Consider the following 18,674-nt stretch of genomic DNA (forward strand, 5'->3'; position numbering starts at 1 on the left):
GGGTGATGGAGATGTGCTCATGCCAGTCGGACAGAGACACACTCCTTACCTCCACATGGGCTGTGCATGAGGGGAGATGGCATGATTAGAGAAGCACCTTTTTGGCTTAAAAATCCTCTGATCATCTTCGTGGCCTCCTCTGGACCTGCTTGAGTGAGGCCAGAGGAGGCCCCGGAGCTGCTGCGAGGGCTGGAGCAGCTCTGCTCTGGAGCCAGGCTGAGAGAGCTGGGCTGGGGCAGCCTGGAGAAGAGAAGGCTCCTGAAGGGGACACCTTAGAGCAGCTCCAGTGCCTAAAGGGGCTCCAGGAAAGCTGGAGAGGGGCTTTGGACAAGGGCCTGTAGGGACAGGCCAAGGGGAATGGCTTTAACCTGCCAGAGGGGAGATTGAGATGAGCTCTGAGGCAGAAGCTCTTCCCTGTGAGGGTGCTGAGGCGCTGGCACAGACTTTTCCCAGAGAAGCTGTGGCTGCCCCATCCCTGGCAGTGTTCAAGGCCAGGTTGGACACAGGGGCTTGGAGCAACCTGCTCTAGTGGAAGGTGTCCCTGCCCGTGGCAGGGGGTTGGAGCTGGAGGAGCTTTAAGGTCCCTTCACCACAAACCAGGCTGTGACTCTGTGGGTCTGTGGAGGTGATGAGCAGCAGGCGGGTGCCAGCTGGGCCTGCAGCTGGTTCAGTGTTAGTGAAGTGTTTGTTAAGCTTTGGATTTGAAGTCCTTTTGGAGGCACTGGGAGGTGGCTGCTCGGTGGTGAAGTGTCAGGGCTGTGCACTTCACAAGTCCTGTCCTTCATTTCTAAAGGACTGAGACCTTCAGCTTTGCTGTTCCCAAGTGTGTGCTCTCCTGTGACTGAAGCTGGATTCTGTTTATCCTGCGTTGCCGCTGAGGTGTTCCCAGCAGAGCATGTGGAGCACAAAGCTCTGCAGGGTTTAGTGTGTGCTCAGGTGAAACTACGATGTGCCTTTATTTCATCCATGCAGGTTTGTTCCTTTCCTTGCCAGTTGGGTCTGTGTTGGGGAGAGGCTGCTCCAGGCTCTCCAGCTTTGAATGTCTCCTGGGTGTCATTTGTATAAGGTGGAGGGAATAGAGTGCTCAACCCAACAGTCAGTTTGTGCTGGTGCAAAAGGAGACAGTCACCTGAGTGCTGTGTAACCTGTGTGGAGCATGCTTGGCGTGCTCTAAGTTGTGCGGTACCTTCATGGGCTTGGGGTGACATGTGGGACCCCCTTTGGAAGCTGGTGTGGTGCTGCTGCTCTTGGTGGCCATACCCTGCCAAGGAATAACCAATGCGTGGCTTCATCCTTGTTAGTGCGTAGTGTTTGAACAGAGCAGTTGTTTTGTTTTGGAGATGTGACACCACATTAGTCCTGGTATTTGCTTTATAATGTGTTTATTAATGGGTGAGTGCCCCACAGCCAGGCTGTGGATGACCCCAAAGGCAGCAGAGAGGTTGCCTCATGAGAAGGCATGTCTGGGTTTCAGAGGGACTGTGGCAGAAACAGGGTGATGGATCCTTGTGATGTTCAGCAGTGGCAAATGCCAGCCCTGGAGTAGCTGGCTCGAGGGCAGGAGAGTCCTTGGTGGGTGCAGAAGAGCCCTTGGCAGGTCCATGCAGACACCAAGGTGACCAGGGGCTGTCAGAGGACAGCAGCCTCTCTGGCTGCATTAACATGTCGAGGGAGGGGACCATCCCCGCTGCTCAGCCCATCAGGGTCCCCTGGCCAAGGCTGAAGGGGAGGAGGAGAAGGGGAGGGAGACCTGCTTGCTGCCCATGGTGGGAGGGTGTGGAGAGACATGGTTCTGCTTGTGACAGGGTGAGGCAATGGGCTGGTACCAGAGCATGGAAATCCTATGTGGACACAAGGAAACATGTTTTGATTGGGAGTGGGGGCTGAAAACTGGGGTAGGGGCTGGAGAGGTGAAGGAAACTCTTGGCTGTATTCAAGCTGTGGCTAGACAAGGTCCTGAGCAACCCGATCTGGTTGCTTCTGAGGAGGAGATTGGACCTGAGGCCTCCTGAGGTGCCTCCAGCCCTGGTTAAAGGACCATTCTGTCACTGCTTGAGTTCTGATGCTTGAAACTTGGTAAGTTTGTTTTCACTGTCTGGGTGCTGATGGAGGAGGAGGAGAAGCCACATCACATCTGTGGCTTGCCCTGGCAGTGCCGGGGGCACCGGCGCGTCCTGTGTCTGGCATTGACTTTCCCGTTCCATGGCACTCTGGATTGAGGGAAGGACACCTTGAGGCTTGGAAGCCAGTACAAATGCACCTCTAGAACTTGTGTGTTCAAGGCCAGGTTGGACACAGGGGCTTGGAGCAACCTGCTCTAGTGGAAGGTGTCCCTGCCTGTGGCAGGGGTTGGAACTGGAGGAGCTTGAAGGTTCCTTCCAACACAAACCAAGCCATGACTCTGTGATTCTATAAATGTCTGGTCTTCAGTATGTTCTACTTTAAAGCTGTGCAACAGAATCCATCTCTGAAGCTGTGGGCAGGCTTCCGAAGGCGGTGTTCCTCCTGGTGCTGAGCTGTACTGGTCAATATTTGTTTCCAAAGGTGTAACTACCCACCTCTGATACGGCACTGGGGGTGTGTATCCGCGCACCCAGAGCTGCAGAGACACGCACAGCGAGTATCCTCCTGCTTTTCCTGTTCCCCGTCAGTGTGTTCTGCCCTGGCACACTGGCTGCTGCTGCCCCTGTGTTCGTTGGCTCTCTGCTTGCTCCGGCCGGTTCAGATTGTCCTCCCCACAAACAGCCTTGCCTTTGTTGTGTCCCAGCAGCGCGGTGCTGGAGCTGTCAGAGCCGCTCGATGTGTCTGCTGCGGAAATGAATGCTGCTGAGCCTGAGCTCTAAAAATAAACTGTTCCTGCCCTGTGACGGGAACTGCTGGACACGGGTGCTTGGTCAGAGGGTTCTAATGCCCTTTAGGAAGCACCAGGGCCTGGACCTGCGCTGGGGCTGTGGGACCTGCTGGTGAAATCCTGCCCCAGAGCCCCAGCAGACGGGTCTGACCCGGCAAAGCGCCTGCTTGGGCAAAGGGTGGTTCTGCTCTTAAACAGCTGCTTTGCCTTCATGGTACCTGTATAGCAGCCCCTGCGCCAGGCCTGGGCTTCTCAAAAGGGCTGCTGAGGTCATCGTGTCCCAGCCTGTTTGGATTGAAGGGACCTTAAAGCTCCTCCAGTTCCAACCCCTGCCACGGGCAGGGACACCTTCCACTAGAGCAGGTTGCTCCAAGCCCCTGTGTCCAACCTGGCCTTGGGCACTGCCAGGGATGGGGCAGCCACAGCTTCTCTGGGCACCCTGTGCCAGCGCCTCAGCACCCTCACAGGGAAGAGCTTCTGCCTCAGAGCTCATCTCAATCTCCCCTCTGGCAGGTTAAAGCCATTCCCCTTGTCCTGTCCCTCCAGGCCCTTGTCCAAAGCCCCTCTCCAGCTTTCCTGGAGCCCCTTTAGGCCCTGGAGCTGCTCTAAGGTGTCCCCTTCAGGAGCCTTCTCTTCTCCAGGCTGCCCCAGCCCAGCTCTCTCAGCCTGGCTCCAGAGCAGAGCTGCTCTCTCCTGCGAAGAACTGGCAGGCAGTGACTTTGAATGAAGTGCTAAGGATGCTTTTGTGGTGCCAGCCGTGCCTGCGTGGGGGAGAGGGATGGGATGGGATGGGATGGCAGCTTCTGGAGGAGATGTGGAGGTGTCCTGTGCAGTGCTGCCTGTGAGGCTGGTACCTGTGCATGGCTGTCCCCACAGGAGCAGGAGGCTGGTGAAGCAGGGGGCAGGTCTGGGGCTGTGCTGGAGCAATTGAATGTTTCTGCCTTGGAAAGCTCCGAGCAGCTCCTGGTGCTGCGAGAGTTTTCTTGCACCACATGCCCTGAAATAACACTGAGAGTCTGGTCTGAGCTGTTGGGAAACTCGCTTCGAGCTGAAACTCATCCCAGCAGGGCCCTGTGGAGGTCACTGCCTTCGCCTGCCCTCTTGGCCACATGTTTAACTCTTGTGGTCCTGGTAATCCACACTCGGTGTCCACAGAAGCACCGATCCCAGCGCAGAGCACGGGTGTGCCTCGGACCCCCAAGGGGAATTCCCATGTGCAGGGTGGGGGAATGGGGGGTCCCCACTGCCAGGAGCAGTCCCACGGTCCTGTGCAGGCGGATGCAGACACACAGTGTCACCCCGGGCTTGCTTGGGGCTCTTTGAGTTTCGTGACAAATTACAGGATACAATATAAATTAGATGTAATATTACAATATGTTACTGATAATACAACATATGACATGATACAATAGACATGATACAGAATGAAGTAATTGTATCATATATACACATATATCTGCATAAATCCTCACAGTTATACCTTGTTCTAATCATGGTAACTTTTTTCTGTGCTTCAACCCTGATTGCCTTGAACTGCCCCTGAGGAGCCGTGTGCATCTTCATGGGCTGATGGGGATGGAAATGGGACTGGTCAGGAAGAGGTCTGGGGGCACTTGTGCTGAAAGTCTGGCTTTGGGCATCTGGTCCTGCAGGTGACACAACTGAGAGCATAGAATCACAGAATCCCAGCCTGGTTTGGGTTGAAGGGACCTTAAAGCTCCTCCAGCTCCAACCCCCTGCCCCGGGCAGGGACACCTTCCACTAGAGCAGGTTGCTCCAAGCCCCTGTGTCCAACCTGGCCTTGAACACTGCCAGGGATGGGGCAGCCACAGCTTCTCTGGGCACCCTGTGCCAGCGCCTCAGCACCCTCACAGGGAAGAGCTTCTGCCTCAGAGCTCATCTCAATCTCCCCTCTGGCAGGTTAAAGCCATTCCCCTTGGCCTGTCCCTACAGGCCCTTGTCCAAAGCCCCTCTCCAGCTTTCCTGCAGCCCCTTTAGGCACTGGAGCTGCTCTAAGGTCTCCCCTTCAGGAGCCTTCTCTTCTCCAGGCTGCCCCAGCCCAGCTCTCTCAGCCTGGCTCCAGAGCAGAGCTGCTCCAGCCCTCGCAGCAGCTCCGGGGCCTCCTCTGGCCTCGCTCCAGCAGCTCCATGTCCCTCTTGTGCTGTTGCCCCAGAGCTGGACCAGGACTGCAGGGGGGGTCTCCCCAGAGTGGGGATGTGTCAGGTCTATCCAGAAGTGGTTCTCTAAGGTCCCTTGGGCACCTGCAGTATTTGATCCAGGAGATTTCCCAGTCTGAGCCATGGGTCACTAAGCAGTTAACTCTCAGTTTCTATGTTATGGAAGCTCTTGGCATCTCCTGCGGCTGACAAGCTGCTGCCAAAGTTTATTTTTTGGGTTGTGTCATAAGGAATGGCAAAGATCTTACCCTGTGTCACCCTGCCCCATGCACTCACATTGCAGACATGGTTTAACAGCCTGCTTGCAGTTTCCCCTCTCTGTTTCATCAGTCCTTCCTTATGGAACCAAATGCTGTTCACTGGATCACTGACCTCTGCACGCCTCAGGAACGTGTCCTTGAAGGCTGCTCGATCACTTCATAGGTAATGGAGATCATGGAGGTACCTTCTGCACGTAAGTGTCTCAGTTCTCAAGTCCGTGCTCCCCTTTCTGCTCAGACAGAGGCAGGAATTTCATGCTCCCTAACCAGCAACTTGACTTGGGTGTGAAAGGGAGGGAGCTGCCCACACTGACCTCTGAGGAAGAGGTTTACCAGAAGTAGGATGTGCTGGTGGTAGAGCTGGACACGTTTCCTTGCTTCCAGCAGATCAGGTTGCTCCAAGCCTCATCCATTAAGCAGTGTTGTGGTGGAGCAGGGCTGTGTGTGGTGTCACACCAGCGTGGAGAGCTGCCCCTGCCCTGCAGAACAAGGGGCCGGGTCACCTTGAGGAGCACGTGGTGCTGCTCACCCAAGACAGTGGCCTCCAGAGCTCTGCTGGTGCCCTGTTGACAGGGCTCATGACCTTATCAGCCAGGGCCACCACCAGCCTCTGCAGAGGGGAGGGGAGATAGCACGGCCGGGGAGAGCAGGGGGGGCTCTCTGTAACGGGGTTTGGGTTTTGGGTTTTTAACTTTGTTTTATTTTTTCATTTGTTTCATAAACGACCCAACATGAGTCCCTTTGTAAAACCACGTCCTGCACTGCTCTGATGCTGCCTTATTATCACCTTCTTGCCACAGCTGAGCTTTCATAGAGTCACAGCCTGGTTTGTGTTGGAAGGGACCTTAAAGCTCCTCCAGCTCCAACCCCTGCCATGGGCAGGGACACCTTCCACTAGAGCAGGTTGCTCCAAGCCCCTGTGTCCAACCTGGCCTTGAACACTGCCAGGGATGGGGCAGCCACAGCTTCTCTGGGCACCCTGTGCCAGCGCCTCAGCACCCTCACAGGGAAGAGCTTCTGCCTCAGAGCTCATCTCAGTCTCCCCTCTGGCAGGTTAAAGCCATTCCCCCTTGTCCTATCACTCCAGTCCCTGATGAAGGTCCCTCTCCAGCATCCTTGTAGCCCCCTTTAGGCCCTGGAGCTGCTCTAAGGTGTCCCCTTCAGGAGCCTTCTCTTCTCCAGGCTGCCCCAGCCCAGCTCTCTCAGCCTGGCTCCAGAGCAGAGCTGCTCCAGCCCTCGCAGCAGCTCCGGGGCCTCCTCTGGCCTCGCTCCAGCAGCTCCATGTCCCTCTTGTGCTGTTGCCCCAGAGCTGGGTCAGGACTGCAGGGGTGGTCTCCCCAGAGCGCAGCAGAGGGGCAGGATCCCCTCCCTGACCTGCGGCTCACGCTCTGGGGGTGCAGCCCAGCACATGGCGGGGTTCTGGGCTCAAGCACACACTGAAGCTGGGTCATGGGGAGCTTCTCCTCACCCAACACCTTGTCTCTCTCTGCTTCACAAACCTCTAGGGGAGCTGGGGGAAGGTTATTTGTCAGAAGGACGTGCTCCTCCCAGCACTGCAGTGCAGGACAAGGCTTTGCGCTCATCCCGGATGCTCTGGGCCATAAAGGTTTAATGCAACATCTCACGAGTCCATTTTGCTGGTGTCAGCACTTTGAGGTTGGAGGCATCTTCATGTACCAGTGAGTCATGGAAAACTCACTGCTGGCAGAGCATGCAGATGTACAAGATGGTCTGGTCAGGAAAGGACTGTGAAGTCTGGATTGCTCCGCTTACTGCATCCCTGAGTTTCTAGGGGAGGGTTAGTCAGGTCAGCCCTAAATCCTTCCTTGTGCGGTGCTGGCTGAGGCTCGGCGGTGCTGTGTCCTGGGGTGTTTAGGGGCTTATTCCAGGCTCAGCTTGGGAAGCTGCTGGATGGGTTGGGGGGCAATTCCTGTGCTGCAGGATGAGGATCACAGCCAGGATTGCAGGCTTTGTCCCTGAAACCTGAGTGCTCCTAATCTGTGCCTATCCCGACTGTGGCCAGTGCCGGATTAATCGGCCTTTAAATAGCACTAAATCGGCTGTTTCTGCAGCAATCTCAGCGCGGCATATGCTTGTTTGGGGTTGGTTTGTGATGTGGTAGGTTTGGTGAAGGCAAAAAGAGGAAGGAAAACAACATGGTCTGAGCTGTTTGTCACATGGAGCCTGTGGTTTGTGCGAGCTGAAGCAGCTGGTGATGTGCTGACAGGGAACGCCGCTCACTGCCCGAGCCACGCGCCCGCTTCCTCTGGGGCATTTGTGTGCTGGCATTGAGTCAGCGTCAAAATCCTTCCTCCTCGAACCAGGAGGTTTGGTGTCTGTGCTTCCACCCCCTAACTGCAGGCACATGAGTGTTTGGCCTCAACAGGAATCCAGTTTTCAAGTGCTATTTGGGATTGCTTGTGCCTAAAAGTGGATGCAGAGTTCACTGGCTGCGGGTGTTCCGAACAAAGGATGCGCAAAACCCCAGTTCATAGCACACATGCCATGGGGTGCTCGTGCGCTTGGGTGTCTGTAACATGCTCTGCAGGGGGTGGTTCAGGTGTTCCTGTATCCAGGACAGGGTGAGGATGGAGCGCCAGATCTCAGCGTGGGGGAGCTGCGGGGGCTCGGAGCTCCCTGAGCACTGGTGGCACGGCGCTGAAAGCTGGCGTGTGGTGGGGGGGAGCCGCTGCCCGGGGGGGTGGCGGTGGCACAACAGGCCTTTGTCACTGGGGCGAGACGGGGAGTGCGGCTCCTGTCCCTGCGCTGCGGCACCGCCGGTGTGCCCGGAGCATGGAGAGCTCCACCTCATCCAGCCGGTCTGGTTAGGCTGTGGATTCCCTGTGGAAACCCTTGTGCATTGTCCACAGTCGGTCTGTGCTTTGTGTGAGGCGAGCAGAGAGCAGCATCCCATGGGAAGAGCCTTGCTGCTCGGCGCCAGGGCACCAATGGCTTATCCTGCACTGCAGGGGCTTGTGGCTGCCTTGGCTTTTGTGTGGTCCCAACTCCTAGTAATGGAACAAAATCCCTTGGGAGAAATCTCCAGCCTCAGTTTGTTAAGAGAGGGATCAGCCTGATGAGCCACGTGCTGCCTGTTCTGCAGCATCTTACAAGAGAAAGGTGCTGAAAGCATTGCGGAGCATTGCTCTTCCTCTCGTCTGACCCAGCTGCTGCCTTGCCCGGTTCTGCTGGTTTTGTATCCCTGTCCGTGATTTCTGGCCCTGCCTCTGCCTGCAGCAGCCTCTGCAGCTTCTTTTAAAGGTATTTCCCAGTTTTGCAGCTGGTAGAAATATTGCTCTGTGGCTGCAGAGCCCTTCGCTTAGTTAACGAGATGATATTTTCCGGTCTGATGGGAAAGTGGAATGAGTAAGTGTTTCAACTTAATCCATGAAGATATAGTAGGGAAAATAGGTCTTAATCTCCGAGCTGGGAGAGGTGAGTGGTGGAAGCAGCAGCAGCGAGGTGTCATCTGTGAAGCTTCCAGCTTCTGTGTGCTGGGCTGATCCCCAGAGCATGAGCAGCAGATTGAGGAAGGGGATCCTGCCCCTCTGCTCTGCTCTGTGAGACCCCCCTTGCAGCACTGTGTGCAGTGCTGGCGTCCTCAGCATAAGGACACGGAGCTGTTGGAGCAAGCGCAGAGGAGGCCACGAGGATGATCAGGGGCTGGAGCACCTCCCGTATGGAGACAGGCTGAGAACATTGGGGCGGTTCAGCCTGGAGAAGAGAAGCTGCTGGAGACCTCAGAGCAGCTTCCAGTGTCTGAAGGGGGCTACAAGGATGCTGGAGAGGAACCTTCATCAGGGACTGGAGTGATAGGACAAGGGGGAATGGCTTTAACCTGCCCGAGGGGAGATTGAGATGAGCTCTGAGGCAGAAGCTCTTCCCTGTGAGGGTGCTGAGGCGCTGGCACAGACTTTTCCCAGAGAAGCTGTGGCTGCCCCATCCCTGGCAGTGTTCAAGGCCAGGTTGGACACAGGGGCTTGGAGCAACCTGCTCTAGTGGAAGGTGTCCCTGCCCGTGGCAGGGGTTGGAGCTGGAGGAGCTTTAAGGTCTCTTCCAACACAAACCAAGCTGGGATTCTGGGATTCTGTGACCTATGATTCTGTGATTCCTTCTCTTACACAGGGGACAGGAGTTAAAAAAGTGTTTTTTGTCTGAACTTCTGAATGTTTCCAGGTGTCCGTAGAGCTGAGGAAGTGGAAGCAGAGATGAGGCTGGTCCCTGTAAGTCAGGCATGGGGTGGTAAGAGGGGTCTACACTTTGGCTACTAGAAAATGGGCTTCATGTTGTGTGCAGTGTTAATGGGAATGAAACGTCTTGTCGCTCAAACCCAGATTTGGGAGCTCTGCAGGTTCCTGGGTTAAATCCCTGCCTTGTCTTGAGATGTTGGTAGAAATGTCAGCAGTGAGAGGCTCAGCTGGAGGATGCTTTGAGCTGTTTATAGTTGGGTGTTCTCTGTTTGTGATGTACCACTTGATCAGAACAACACCCACGTTTAAATGAGCCTCGATGTGCATTTGAGTTTTTTTTCTTGTAGTTACAACACTACCTGCCCCATTTCACCCTTATATCCACAGAATCACAGAATCACAGCACAGTTTGGGTTGGAAGGGACATTCAGAGCTCATCTAGTCCAACCCGTGCAATGAGCAGGGACATCTTCAACTAGATCAGGTTGCTCAGAATCACATCCAGCCTGGCCTGGAATGTCTCCGGGGTGGAGCATCCACCACCTCTCTGGGCAACCTGTGCCAGTGCCTCACCACCGTCATGGTAAAGGATTTCTTCCTCATGCAATGCAGGGTCTTGGACCACTGTGCTTTGCAGAGTGATGCTCTTCCACATCTCTCTGCAGAGGAACCCCCTGGGCTCCCTGGTCGGGATGTGCTCTGCTGCTCCCGAGCTGCCGGTGCAGGGACTCCCCTTTCCCCACGGGAGGGGATGTGCTGTCAGGGAGCTGGAGCAGCTGCAGGACCAGGACCTCTCGACGTGGGGACGTGCCTCCTAAGTGGGGATGTGTTGCTTTGCAGCCCACATGCTGCCCTGTGCGTGTCTCCTGCCGTGCTCTCTTCTGGATAGATCGGGATGGAAACGTTTATCCTCATTGTCTTGCAGAGAGAAGCGGGGAAGGGATGCAGCCCCCGGGGGTGTTCACCTGGTGGCGTGCGAGTGCTCAGCTTGAGGGGATGCTGGGCTGCCTGAGTGTGGGGCTGCAGCGGGGGCAGCAGGATGGGGGTGTTCAGGGGTGGGTGGCGCAGTGTCTTGCTGCAGCACCCTTCAGTTCTTGGGCTGTGAGGTGTGATTTGGGTCCTTGAGCTGCTTTGACACCAGAGGTGTGCCGGCATCTCCAGACCAACGTGTTCATCAATCCTAACCTTCCCAAGTCTCCTGGTGTGCTGGGGGGCACCCTGAGTTGCTGGGTTCGTGCTGGAGTGGTGCAGCATTTCCTTCTGGCTGTGCTGGGGTTGGGGTTTGGGGGTGATTTGCAGCACTGCTGCAGAAGCCCAGGTCCATAGTTCTGTTGACATATGACAGCCAAAAGCTCCCCGAGGTGTCTGTTTGCCAGCTCCAGTGATGGATCTGGGATTTGTGTCCAGCTTCATACCATAGGAAGCTCTTCCCTGTGAGCATGGTGGGACACTGGCACAGGGTGCCCGGAGAAGCTGTGGCTGCCCCATCCCTGGCAGTGTTCAAGGCCAGGTTGGATGGGCTGTCCCTGGGCTGTGTTGATCAACCCACCCGAAGCACATGAGCTACAGGAACCGGCTATTGTGGTGTTGCTGATGGTGCTGGTGATGCCGCTGGTGCTGGTGATGCTGGAGAGGCTGTTCCTCAACCTACGCTCTAAGCTCAAACGTGGGCAGTAAGCTTTGCAGAGCATCAGCTGCCTGGTGTGAGCTGTGACAGCTCCAGAGAGCGCTGAGGGGATGGAAACCCCCGCGAGGCTGCGCGGCAGCAGCAGTAGGTTTCCCTGTAAATGCCATTTAAACTGGAACGTTTCCTGGTTGGCAGACGGGGACCAGGCAGCTGAGGGACAACCTGGAGAATGGTCTCGCGTGTCTGGCGGTGCCTGTTGCCAGGGCTGCAGTCACAGCAGATTCCTGTTCAAACCCTTGGTGCTGCTTTCCCAAGGGAAGGATGCTCGATGGCTGCTCGGGAGCGTGCTGGCTCCAGCATCCCCGCTCTCAGCAGGGTGAATTCCCCAAAGTGTGTGGTCAGAGAATTGGAAGTTCAGGTGCGGCCTCTGATGGATGTGCCCAAATGTGCTTGTGGAGTAACCACGGTGAGAGAAACCCCAAGTTGAAGGATGTCAGGAATAGGGCAGAGCAGAACCTGTGAGTCCTTGCGTGCTGCTCACCCCGTGTTCACCGAGGCTGTCGGGAGGTGGACGCTGAGGTTTGAGCCCTGGAGTGACCTCTGCACTGGAGAGAAGGGGCTGGGGGAGTGGTAAGATGGGAATTGAGCATTGAAGGTGTAGGCTCAGGAGTGCTGGTTCCTGAGGCCCGCAGCAAGCACGGGAGCTTGACATCATGGGAGAGGGATCTCCGGGAGGAGACAGGAGACATGTCAGAAGGTCGTTTTTTTGGGCTATAACTGATATTGTGTCAGCCCCTTTGGGCACTGGAGCTGCTCTAAGGTGTCCCCTTCAGGAGCCTTCTCTTCTCCAGGCTGCCCCAGCCCAGCTCTCTCAGCCTGGCTCCAGAGCAGAGCTGCTCCAGCCCTCGCAGCAGCTCCGGGGCTTCCTCTGGCCTCGCTCCAGCAGGTCCATCTGAGCAGAGAGATCCCAGGAGCATCCACCGTGCTTTGTTGCTGGATGTGAGCGGTGTTTGGGAGCAGGGTGTGAGCTCTGGGGCTCTTCATTTCTTGCTGTGTTCTATTAACTTCCCACAGAGCCACACAGCTGTAATTAAAATATCCCTATGAGCATCGTGCCAGCATCTGCAGGTTAATCTAGGGCTGTTGTGATATTGCTGCAACCAAAGCTATGGAGCTGGGAGATGAAAACCATCTTCTTATGTACTTTCCCCCCTTCTTCTCTTGGCTCTGTTTATCAGTCTGTCTTCAGAGCTCTTACAAAGGAGGTTCAAGGTTTTATATATAGAAAGATGTCTTAGTGGGAGCATCTTTTGCATAGCGCTGGCGGCCTGAGCAGCCTCAGAACTGGAAAACAGGGCTTTCCATGGTGACTTGCTGTTCTCTGATGGCACTGTGGTGTGTGGCTCATCTGTCAGGCTGCAGAGTAGGAGTTGCTAAAATTAAGACTCCGGGAGTTTTATACCAAAGGCCTTTTTAAGTACCTGATGCTGAGGAGTTGTCTTGTCAAGCTCTGTATGTTTAGGTTTGTGGTATGAAAGCAGCTGAAGCAGCTTTTCAGCTGTGTTCAGAGCAGCATCCTCTGATCCGTGTGTGCAGGAATTGGGATCCCTGCGTGCACACAGAGGAGATTTGGCTGCTGAAATAGGGACCTGCTGGCATCATGATAGTATATTGATGCTTTTAGAGTAAGAAATCTCCTTTCTGGTGATCGTAATTCATAGAATCCCAGCCTGGTTTGGGTTGAAGGGACCTTAAAGCTCCTCCAGTCCCAACCCCCTGCCACGGGCAGGGACACCTTCCACTAGAGCAGGTTGCTCCAAGCCCCTGTGTCCAACCTGGCCTTGAACACTGCCAGGGATGGGGCAGCCACAGCTTCTCTGGGCACCCTGTGCCAGCGCCTCAGCACCCTCACAGGGAAGCCCCATTCCTGCCACAGGAGGGGTTTGGGGAGCAATCCATGTGCCATGTCTCTGCAGTTGATGGCTATTGAGTCCGAGCCACGTTCCCAGTGGAGCCTGTGCCTTGGCTGGTACCTCAGGACTCACATGGAGCTGCCGTGGGGCTCTGAGCATCTCGCTGCCGGGCTCTGGGGAAGGGGTTATGTTTACCTGGGTCATTGGCTTCCCCCTTGCCGGATGTTCTTTACTCCTCCTGCTTTCTAACACCCACAGGTAACCTTTATCCTGTGTTCCAGGAGACGCAGAGCCCCTCTCGCTGCGCCTGTTGGCACGTGCTCCGTGCGAGGCGGTCCTCTTCATCCTCCCCCTTGCACAGCTGTCATTAGAGATCTCTGAAGGCAAATCCATCATAGAATCACAGAATGGTTTGGGTTGGAAGGGACCTTCAGAACTCGTTTAGTCCAACCCCCTGCCATTGCCAGGGACACCTTCAACTAGATCAGGTCACCCAGAACCACATCCAGGCTGGTTAGGGTTAGAGTTGATTGGATTGTAGTGATAGGATGAGGGGCATGGAGCATGCTGGGGACACATCTCACTGACCCTGTGACTGTAACCAAACAGTCAGAACAAATCCGTCAGGTCCTGTGCTCGGTTCTTGGGGTGCTGCTGTGGGATCTGCCTCCCTATGGCAAGCTCGGGCCTTGAACACCTCCAGGCACTTTGTCCTTATCGAGATAGGGACTGTAGTGATAAGAAAAGGAGGAATGGGTTTAAGCTGAAAGAGGGGAAGTTCAGGTTGGCTATAAGGGAGAAGTTGTTCCCTGTGAGGGTGCTGAGGCGCTGGCACAGGGTGCCCAGAGAAGCTGTGGCTGCCCCATCCCTGGCAGTGTTCAAGGCCAGGTTGGACACAGGGGCTTGGAGCAACCTGCTCTAGTGGAAGGTGTCCCTGCCCGTGGCAGGGGGTTGGGACTGGAGGAGCTTTAAGGTCCCTTCAACCCAAACCAGGCTGGGATTCTGGGATTCTGGGATTAGCTTTGTGAGGGAACAGCAAAAAAACCCCAGATACTCAACTGCCTCCACCTCTGCGTGGCCTGAGCCCACGTTTAACCTCCCTTTGGCTCCGTTGCAGCCAGCCCAGGTCCTCTCCCACATGTGCAGCACTGGGATTACTGCAGGAAGTCCAGGATCAGAAGATGTGCCTGGGCTGTGTTACACAGCAGCTGGGCTGCTGGTGGTGATGAGCAGATCCACCCCACCACCAGCGCTCCTCAAGGGCACCTCCACCTCCTGCCTCTCCCCATGCAGACAGAGGAGGTTGCTGGTTGTTGGCTCGGGGCTGGGTCAGGTGCCTGCCTCGTGTCGGGGTGCTGATGGATAGGGATTGGTTTCTGTGCGGATTGGCATGAGAATGGAGCTTAAAGAACAAAAACCTGGGCTGAAATGGTGTTCTGGGTGGGAGAGCAGGGCTGGTAATGTGACTGGAGTTGATTGAGTGAAGTCACCTTGGAGACCTTTGTTTTGTGTAGAGGAGAAAATCATTTTAGCAGCTCTCCGAAGGGGGGAAGTAATCCCTTCTGGGAACACATCAGTGTGTGCTGCATCACAAAGAGGGTGACTTTGGAAGTGAAAATCAGAGCTTGATTTCGTTTGGAGCCAGTTCACTCCCCTCCTGCAAGCAAATGGAACCGGGCTGTGCGCTGGGTTTGAAGTTAACCCATGGTCCCTGCAGGCCCTTGTCCAAAGCCTTGTCTGAAGGTTTCTTGTAGCCCCTTTAGTCACTGGAGCTGCTCTAAGGTCTCCCCTTAAGGAGCCTTCTCTTCTCCAGGCTGGACAAGCCTGTGACTCTATGCATTTTGGCAGTATTAAAGATGTTTTAATTAACAGCTGGATAGGAATTGTGCTGCTTCCATTTGCCTTTCACATGGAGATCTTTACATGCAGGATCTTAGCACACCAGCTCCGTTGCCCTTTTCTGGCCCTACTCCAGCACCTCAGTGTCTCTCTTGTAGTGAGGGGCCCAGAACTGAACACAGGATTTGAGGTGCTGCAGCCCATCCCTTTTCTTCTGCTGGAGAAGCCTGTCTAGCTGTGGTGGATTTGACACCCTTACCTCCTGCTGGGGACGTGTCCATGGGTCTCTGTGGTGTGGCAGGGTGCTCTGGGGGGGCTTTGGGGCCAGGCTGGGTGCAGGGGGACTGACGCTTCCTTTTCCCTCTGTTCCTCTGCAGGACGCAGGCAGAAATGGCCCACACGTGTCGCGGGACCATCAACCTGTCCACGGCTCACATCGACACGGAGGACTCCTGTAACATTGTGCTTTCCAACGGGGGAAGGACCTACCACTTAAAGGCCAACTCGGAAGTGGAGAGGCAGCGCTGGGTCACAGCCCTGGAGCTGGCCAAAGCCAAAGCCATCCGCATGAGGAACAACCAGTCAGGTAAAGTGCGTCTTAGCCTGTGATCCTGCAGCCAGGTCCTCTCTAAAACCTCCTTGTAAAGCAGCTCTTTTGTGCTTGCTAAATCGTGCAGAAAGCCTGGCAGATCCTCTGTCACACGTAATTAAACAGAGCTGATGGTGTCACAGAGACACAAAGGGTTCTAAACAACATTGTGTGCACCAAACGTCATCTCGTCTGGTTGTGCAGCATTGGGCAGGTCTGCAGAGCCCCTGGTGCTGGCTGTAAGTTGGAGAGGACTGGTCAAAATGAGCTAATGATGCTTCTTCTCAAGGCAGGACAGATGTGTCTGTCTCCCGGAGACTCTGTGTTGGTCTGTGTGGATGGGGGGTGCTGTAAGAGGCACCACAGGGTGTTGCGGTGGTGATGGCACCACAGGGAGCACCAGTTCACAGCGGGGTGCTGGAGCCGCGTGTTCCTCATTCACCCAGAGCTCAGGGGAGTTTGGCAGATGGATGACACACACATGTAGCTGAGCTGTGTTCCTCTGTGCACATTCCTCCTTCTCCCTACACCACCTCAGTGCGGGCTGGTGGTTACCAGTGTACATTTGGGATGGCTGTGATCTGTAAAGCTGTCCCAGTGCCATGCCCATTACACAGTTCCTCCCCAGGGTGTCGTTTCTGCTTCTCATTGTGTGATGGCTCCATTCAGTGCTGAACAGAGTATTGTAGAAGTATTTCAGTGTTCATAACTCTACTGGGATTAACATTTGCTTTCCTTCCACAAGCTAGCACTGCTTCCAGTCGCAGAAAGCAAAAGCAAACCAGACCTTGTACAAGAGAAATGATGTTGTGAACATCAAGTGTAGTGTTTTTTGTAATGCTCTGCTTGAAATGAAAGTGTAGCTTCAGAAAATGCCCCAAATATTTTAGGAAGGGGGTGGGTGAGGCTGAGACCAGATACTTTACCACGCCTGGCCCTGGAGCACAGCCTGGGGCTGCTCTGGCTCAGTGCTTACGGAGCATCTCACTGTCCTGGTCCGGGTTTGGGCTTGGGAACACTTGCAGGTGCTACTCTGTGCTATGGACTGCAGGGAATACGGATCCATAAGTCAAATGTTTGCAGCTCAGCATTCCAGGGAAGGCTGGGGTTGGTTCAGTGCATCAAGGCAAACCTGTGCTTCCCCAGGGGCACTGCTGCTGCTGGTGCACTGAACCCACGGCGTGCCGTGGCCGTGGTGGTTGGGGCTGTGTGGATGGAGGCTGCTCTGTAATGCTGCTGGCTTAGGAAAACACACAGTCAGCATCAAATCAGCGTGACCACGGGTTTGGAAGGCAGCACATTCATGTTTTTGTCCGTGTGCCAGTGGGATGGTCCCTTGGGATGCTGGCTGCTGGGGGCAGCATCTGTGCTTGATATCATGTGTTGTAGAGAGCAGCACGAAGCCGGAGCACCAGCGGTTTGACTTGCAGGAGAACAAGCCAAATCCAGGACCCCCGGTCCTGGATGATGTGGTCTGACTTGTGGCTCATCAGCCAGCCCTCAAGGTCACACAGAGGTTGATCGCTGTGTGAGCCACTTCCCTACTTCCCCTCATTGTTTCAGTGTGCTGTGTTCCGGGGCGCCGGCAGTGGGATTCATGGCACGCAGTGTTGTGGGCTCTGTGTTCCTCAGAGTTCCAGCTCTGGAACGTGTGGAAATATCAATGGAGAATAGAGCCCCTGAGGGCAGGTGGAAGCTCCTGGGCAGAGTTTTGCCTGGCAGAGCACGATGTTGTGCCAGCTCACGGCTGTGGTGGCTGTCAGTCCTGGGAATGCCACTTATCCCACAGCGGGAAGCACATCCTGAGCTGGGTGGGTGTTTGGAAAAGGATCTCGTGTGTGGGAGAGGTTGGTGTGGGCTTCGCCTTCCCCTTGCTGGACATGGGCTGGTGGGGGGTGCTGGGGCAGCTGCAGGGCATCAGTGCTGCTGCTGCTGGAGCCAGGCACAGTCATTCTGGGTTGTGTCTTCACATATAAATAGCAGACACAAAGACTTCCTGCCTTAAGGCTCCGACTTCCGAACTCCAGGCAGCTCGGGCCGTGCTTCCCGGGAAGGGTGGTGCGGCAGCAGCGCTCGCTCCGGCACTGCCTCGCAGTTATGCTGACTCAGCTCATTGCAGGGATCCAGGCCAGGGAGGGGATGGGAGATACAGACCAACCCAAACTCTTGTTTTTCCAGGCTTTTCTGAGCTGCTCCGAGGGGATAAGACACTGTAAACAGGCGCTGAGTCCTTGTGCTGTGCAGTTAGAGCTGCGGGCGGTGGTGGGTTACTTTACACTGCCGTGTTCAGCAGGCTGATGGTGCTTTGTCCCAGTTAGAGATCTTTCAGTTCAGGTAAAGAAGGAAGGTGTGTTAGGTTTGCTTGAGTCTAAATCAAATCCCTAGTGCAAGGAGGGAGCATTGGTGGCTCTGGGAGGCCAGAAGACTGGGAGAGCATTGAAGGGGATAGGTGAGGAGGGCAGTGGAGCAGGTTTGTGTCTAACGCTGCCTGTCCTGCTGGGAAAGGACATGAGGAGCATCCTTCTGGCCATCTCCAGGCTGGTGGAGGAGGCTGGGTTCCAGTCAGCTGCTGCTGAGGTGTTTCCACTGCTGAGCTCCAGAGCGGTCTCACGTGTGGAGCAGCTTTTCAGCATGCAGGGAGCATTGAGGAGAGCGAAGGGGATGTCCTTGCTTCCAGATACTCTGAGGTCCTTTGGAGTCACAGAATCATAGAATCCCAGCCTGGTTTGGGTTGGAAGGGACCTTAAAGCTCCTCCAGTTCCAAACCCCTGCCACGGGCAGGGACACCTTCCACTAGAGCAGGTTGCTCCAAGCCCCTGTGTCCAACCTGGCTTCCCTTCTTGCATCCAAAAGGGCCAAGTGAGGAATGAGTTCATTAAAAAAATAAAAAGCAAAACCAAGTAACTTGTAATGTTCTAACGATGAGCCTCACTTGAGGCCCTACTGAAGGTACAACGTGGTCCAGTGTGAGCTGGGGTTCTCTGGTCATCCTGGCTCTGCAGACATGAGGGATCCCTCGCTGCTTTCCTCTTGGGATTGGTGGGGTGGAGGACTGACAAATTGTGTTAACTGCAAATATATTGGCTGGAGGAGACTACTCTGTGGTGGGTGAAGAGTCTTTTCCCCCTGTGGTTCTCTTGCAGTGAGCAGACAGGGAAGCGCTGTGGCCTGCACTGCTGGCTGGTGCTGTGTGCTCAGAGGAGCCGCTTCCACAGCCCTGGGTTTCAT

General features: G+C 55.3%; 1 protein-coding gene across 2 annotated transcripts in view; it reads left to right on the forward strand.

The window, feature by feature from the left end:
• OSBP2 (oxysterol binding protein 2) overlaps positions 1-18,674 on the forward strand; it is an 82,215-nt gene that overhangs the window by 9,025 nt on the left and 54,516 nt on the right. For both annotated transcript variants that reach the window (XM_030501231.2, XM_030501230.1), the window contains one exon: positions 15,235-15,443. In XM_030501231.2, coding sequence (XP_030357091.2) covers positions 15,235-15,443 — 209 coding nt within the window. The remainder of the gene's footprint in view (positions 1-15,234; positions 15,444-18,674) is intronic.

The sequence above is a fragment of the Strigops habroptila genome, chromosome 11, assembly GCF_004027225.2.
Source record: "Strigops habroptila isolate Jane chromosome 11, bStrHab1.2.pri, whole genome shotgun sequence".
Taxonomy (NCBI): Eukaryota; Metazoa; Chordata; class Aves; order Psittaciformes; family Psittacidae; genus Strigops; species Strigops habroptila.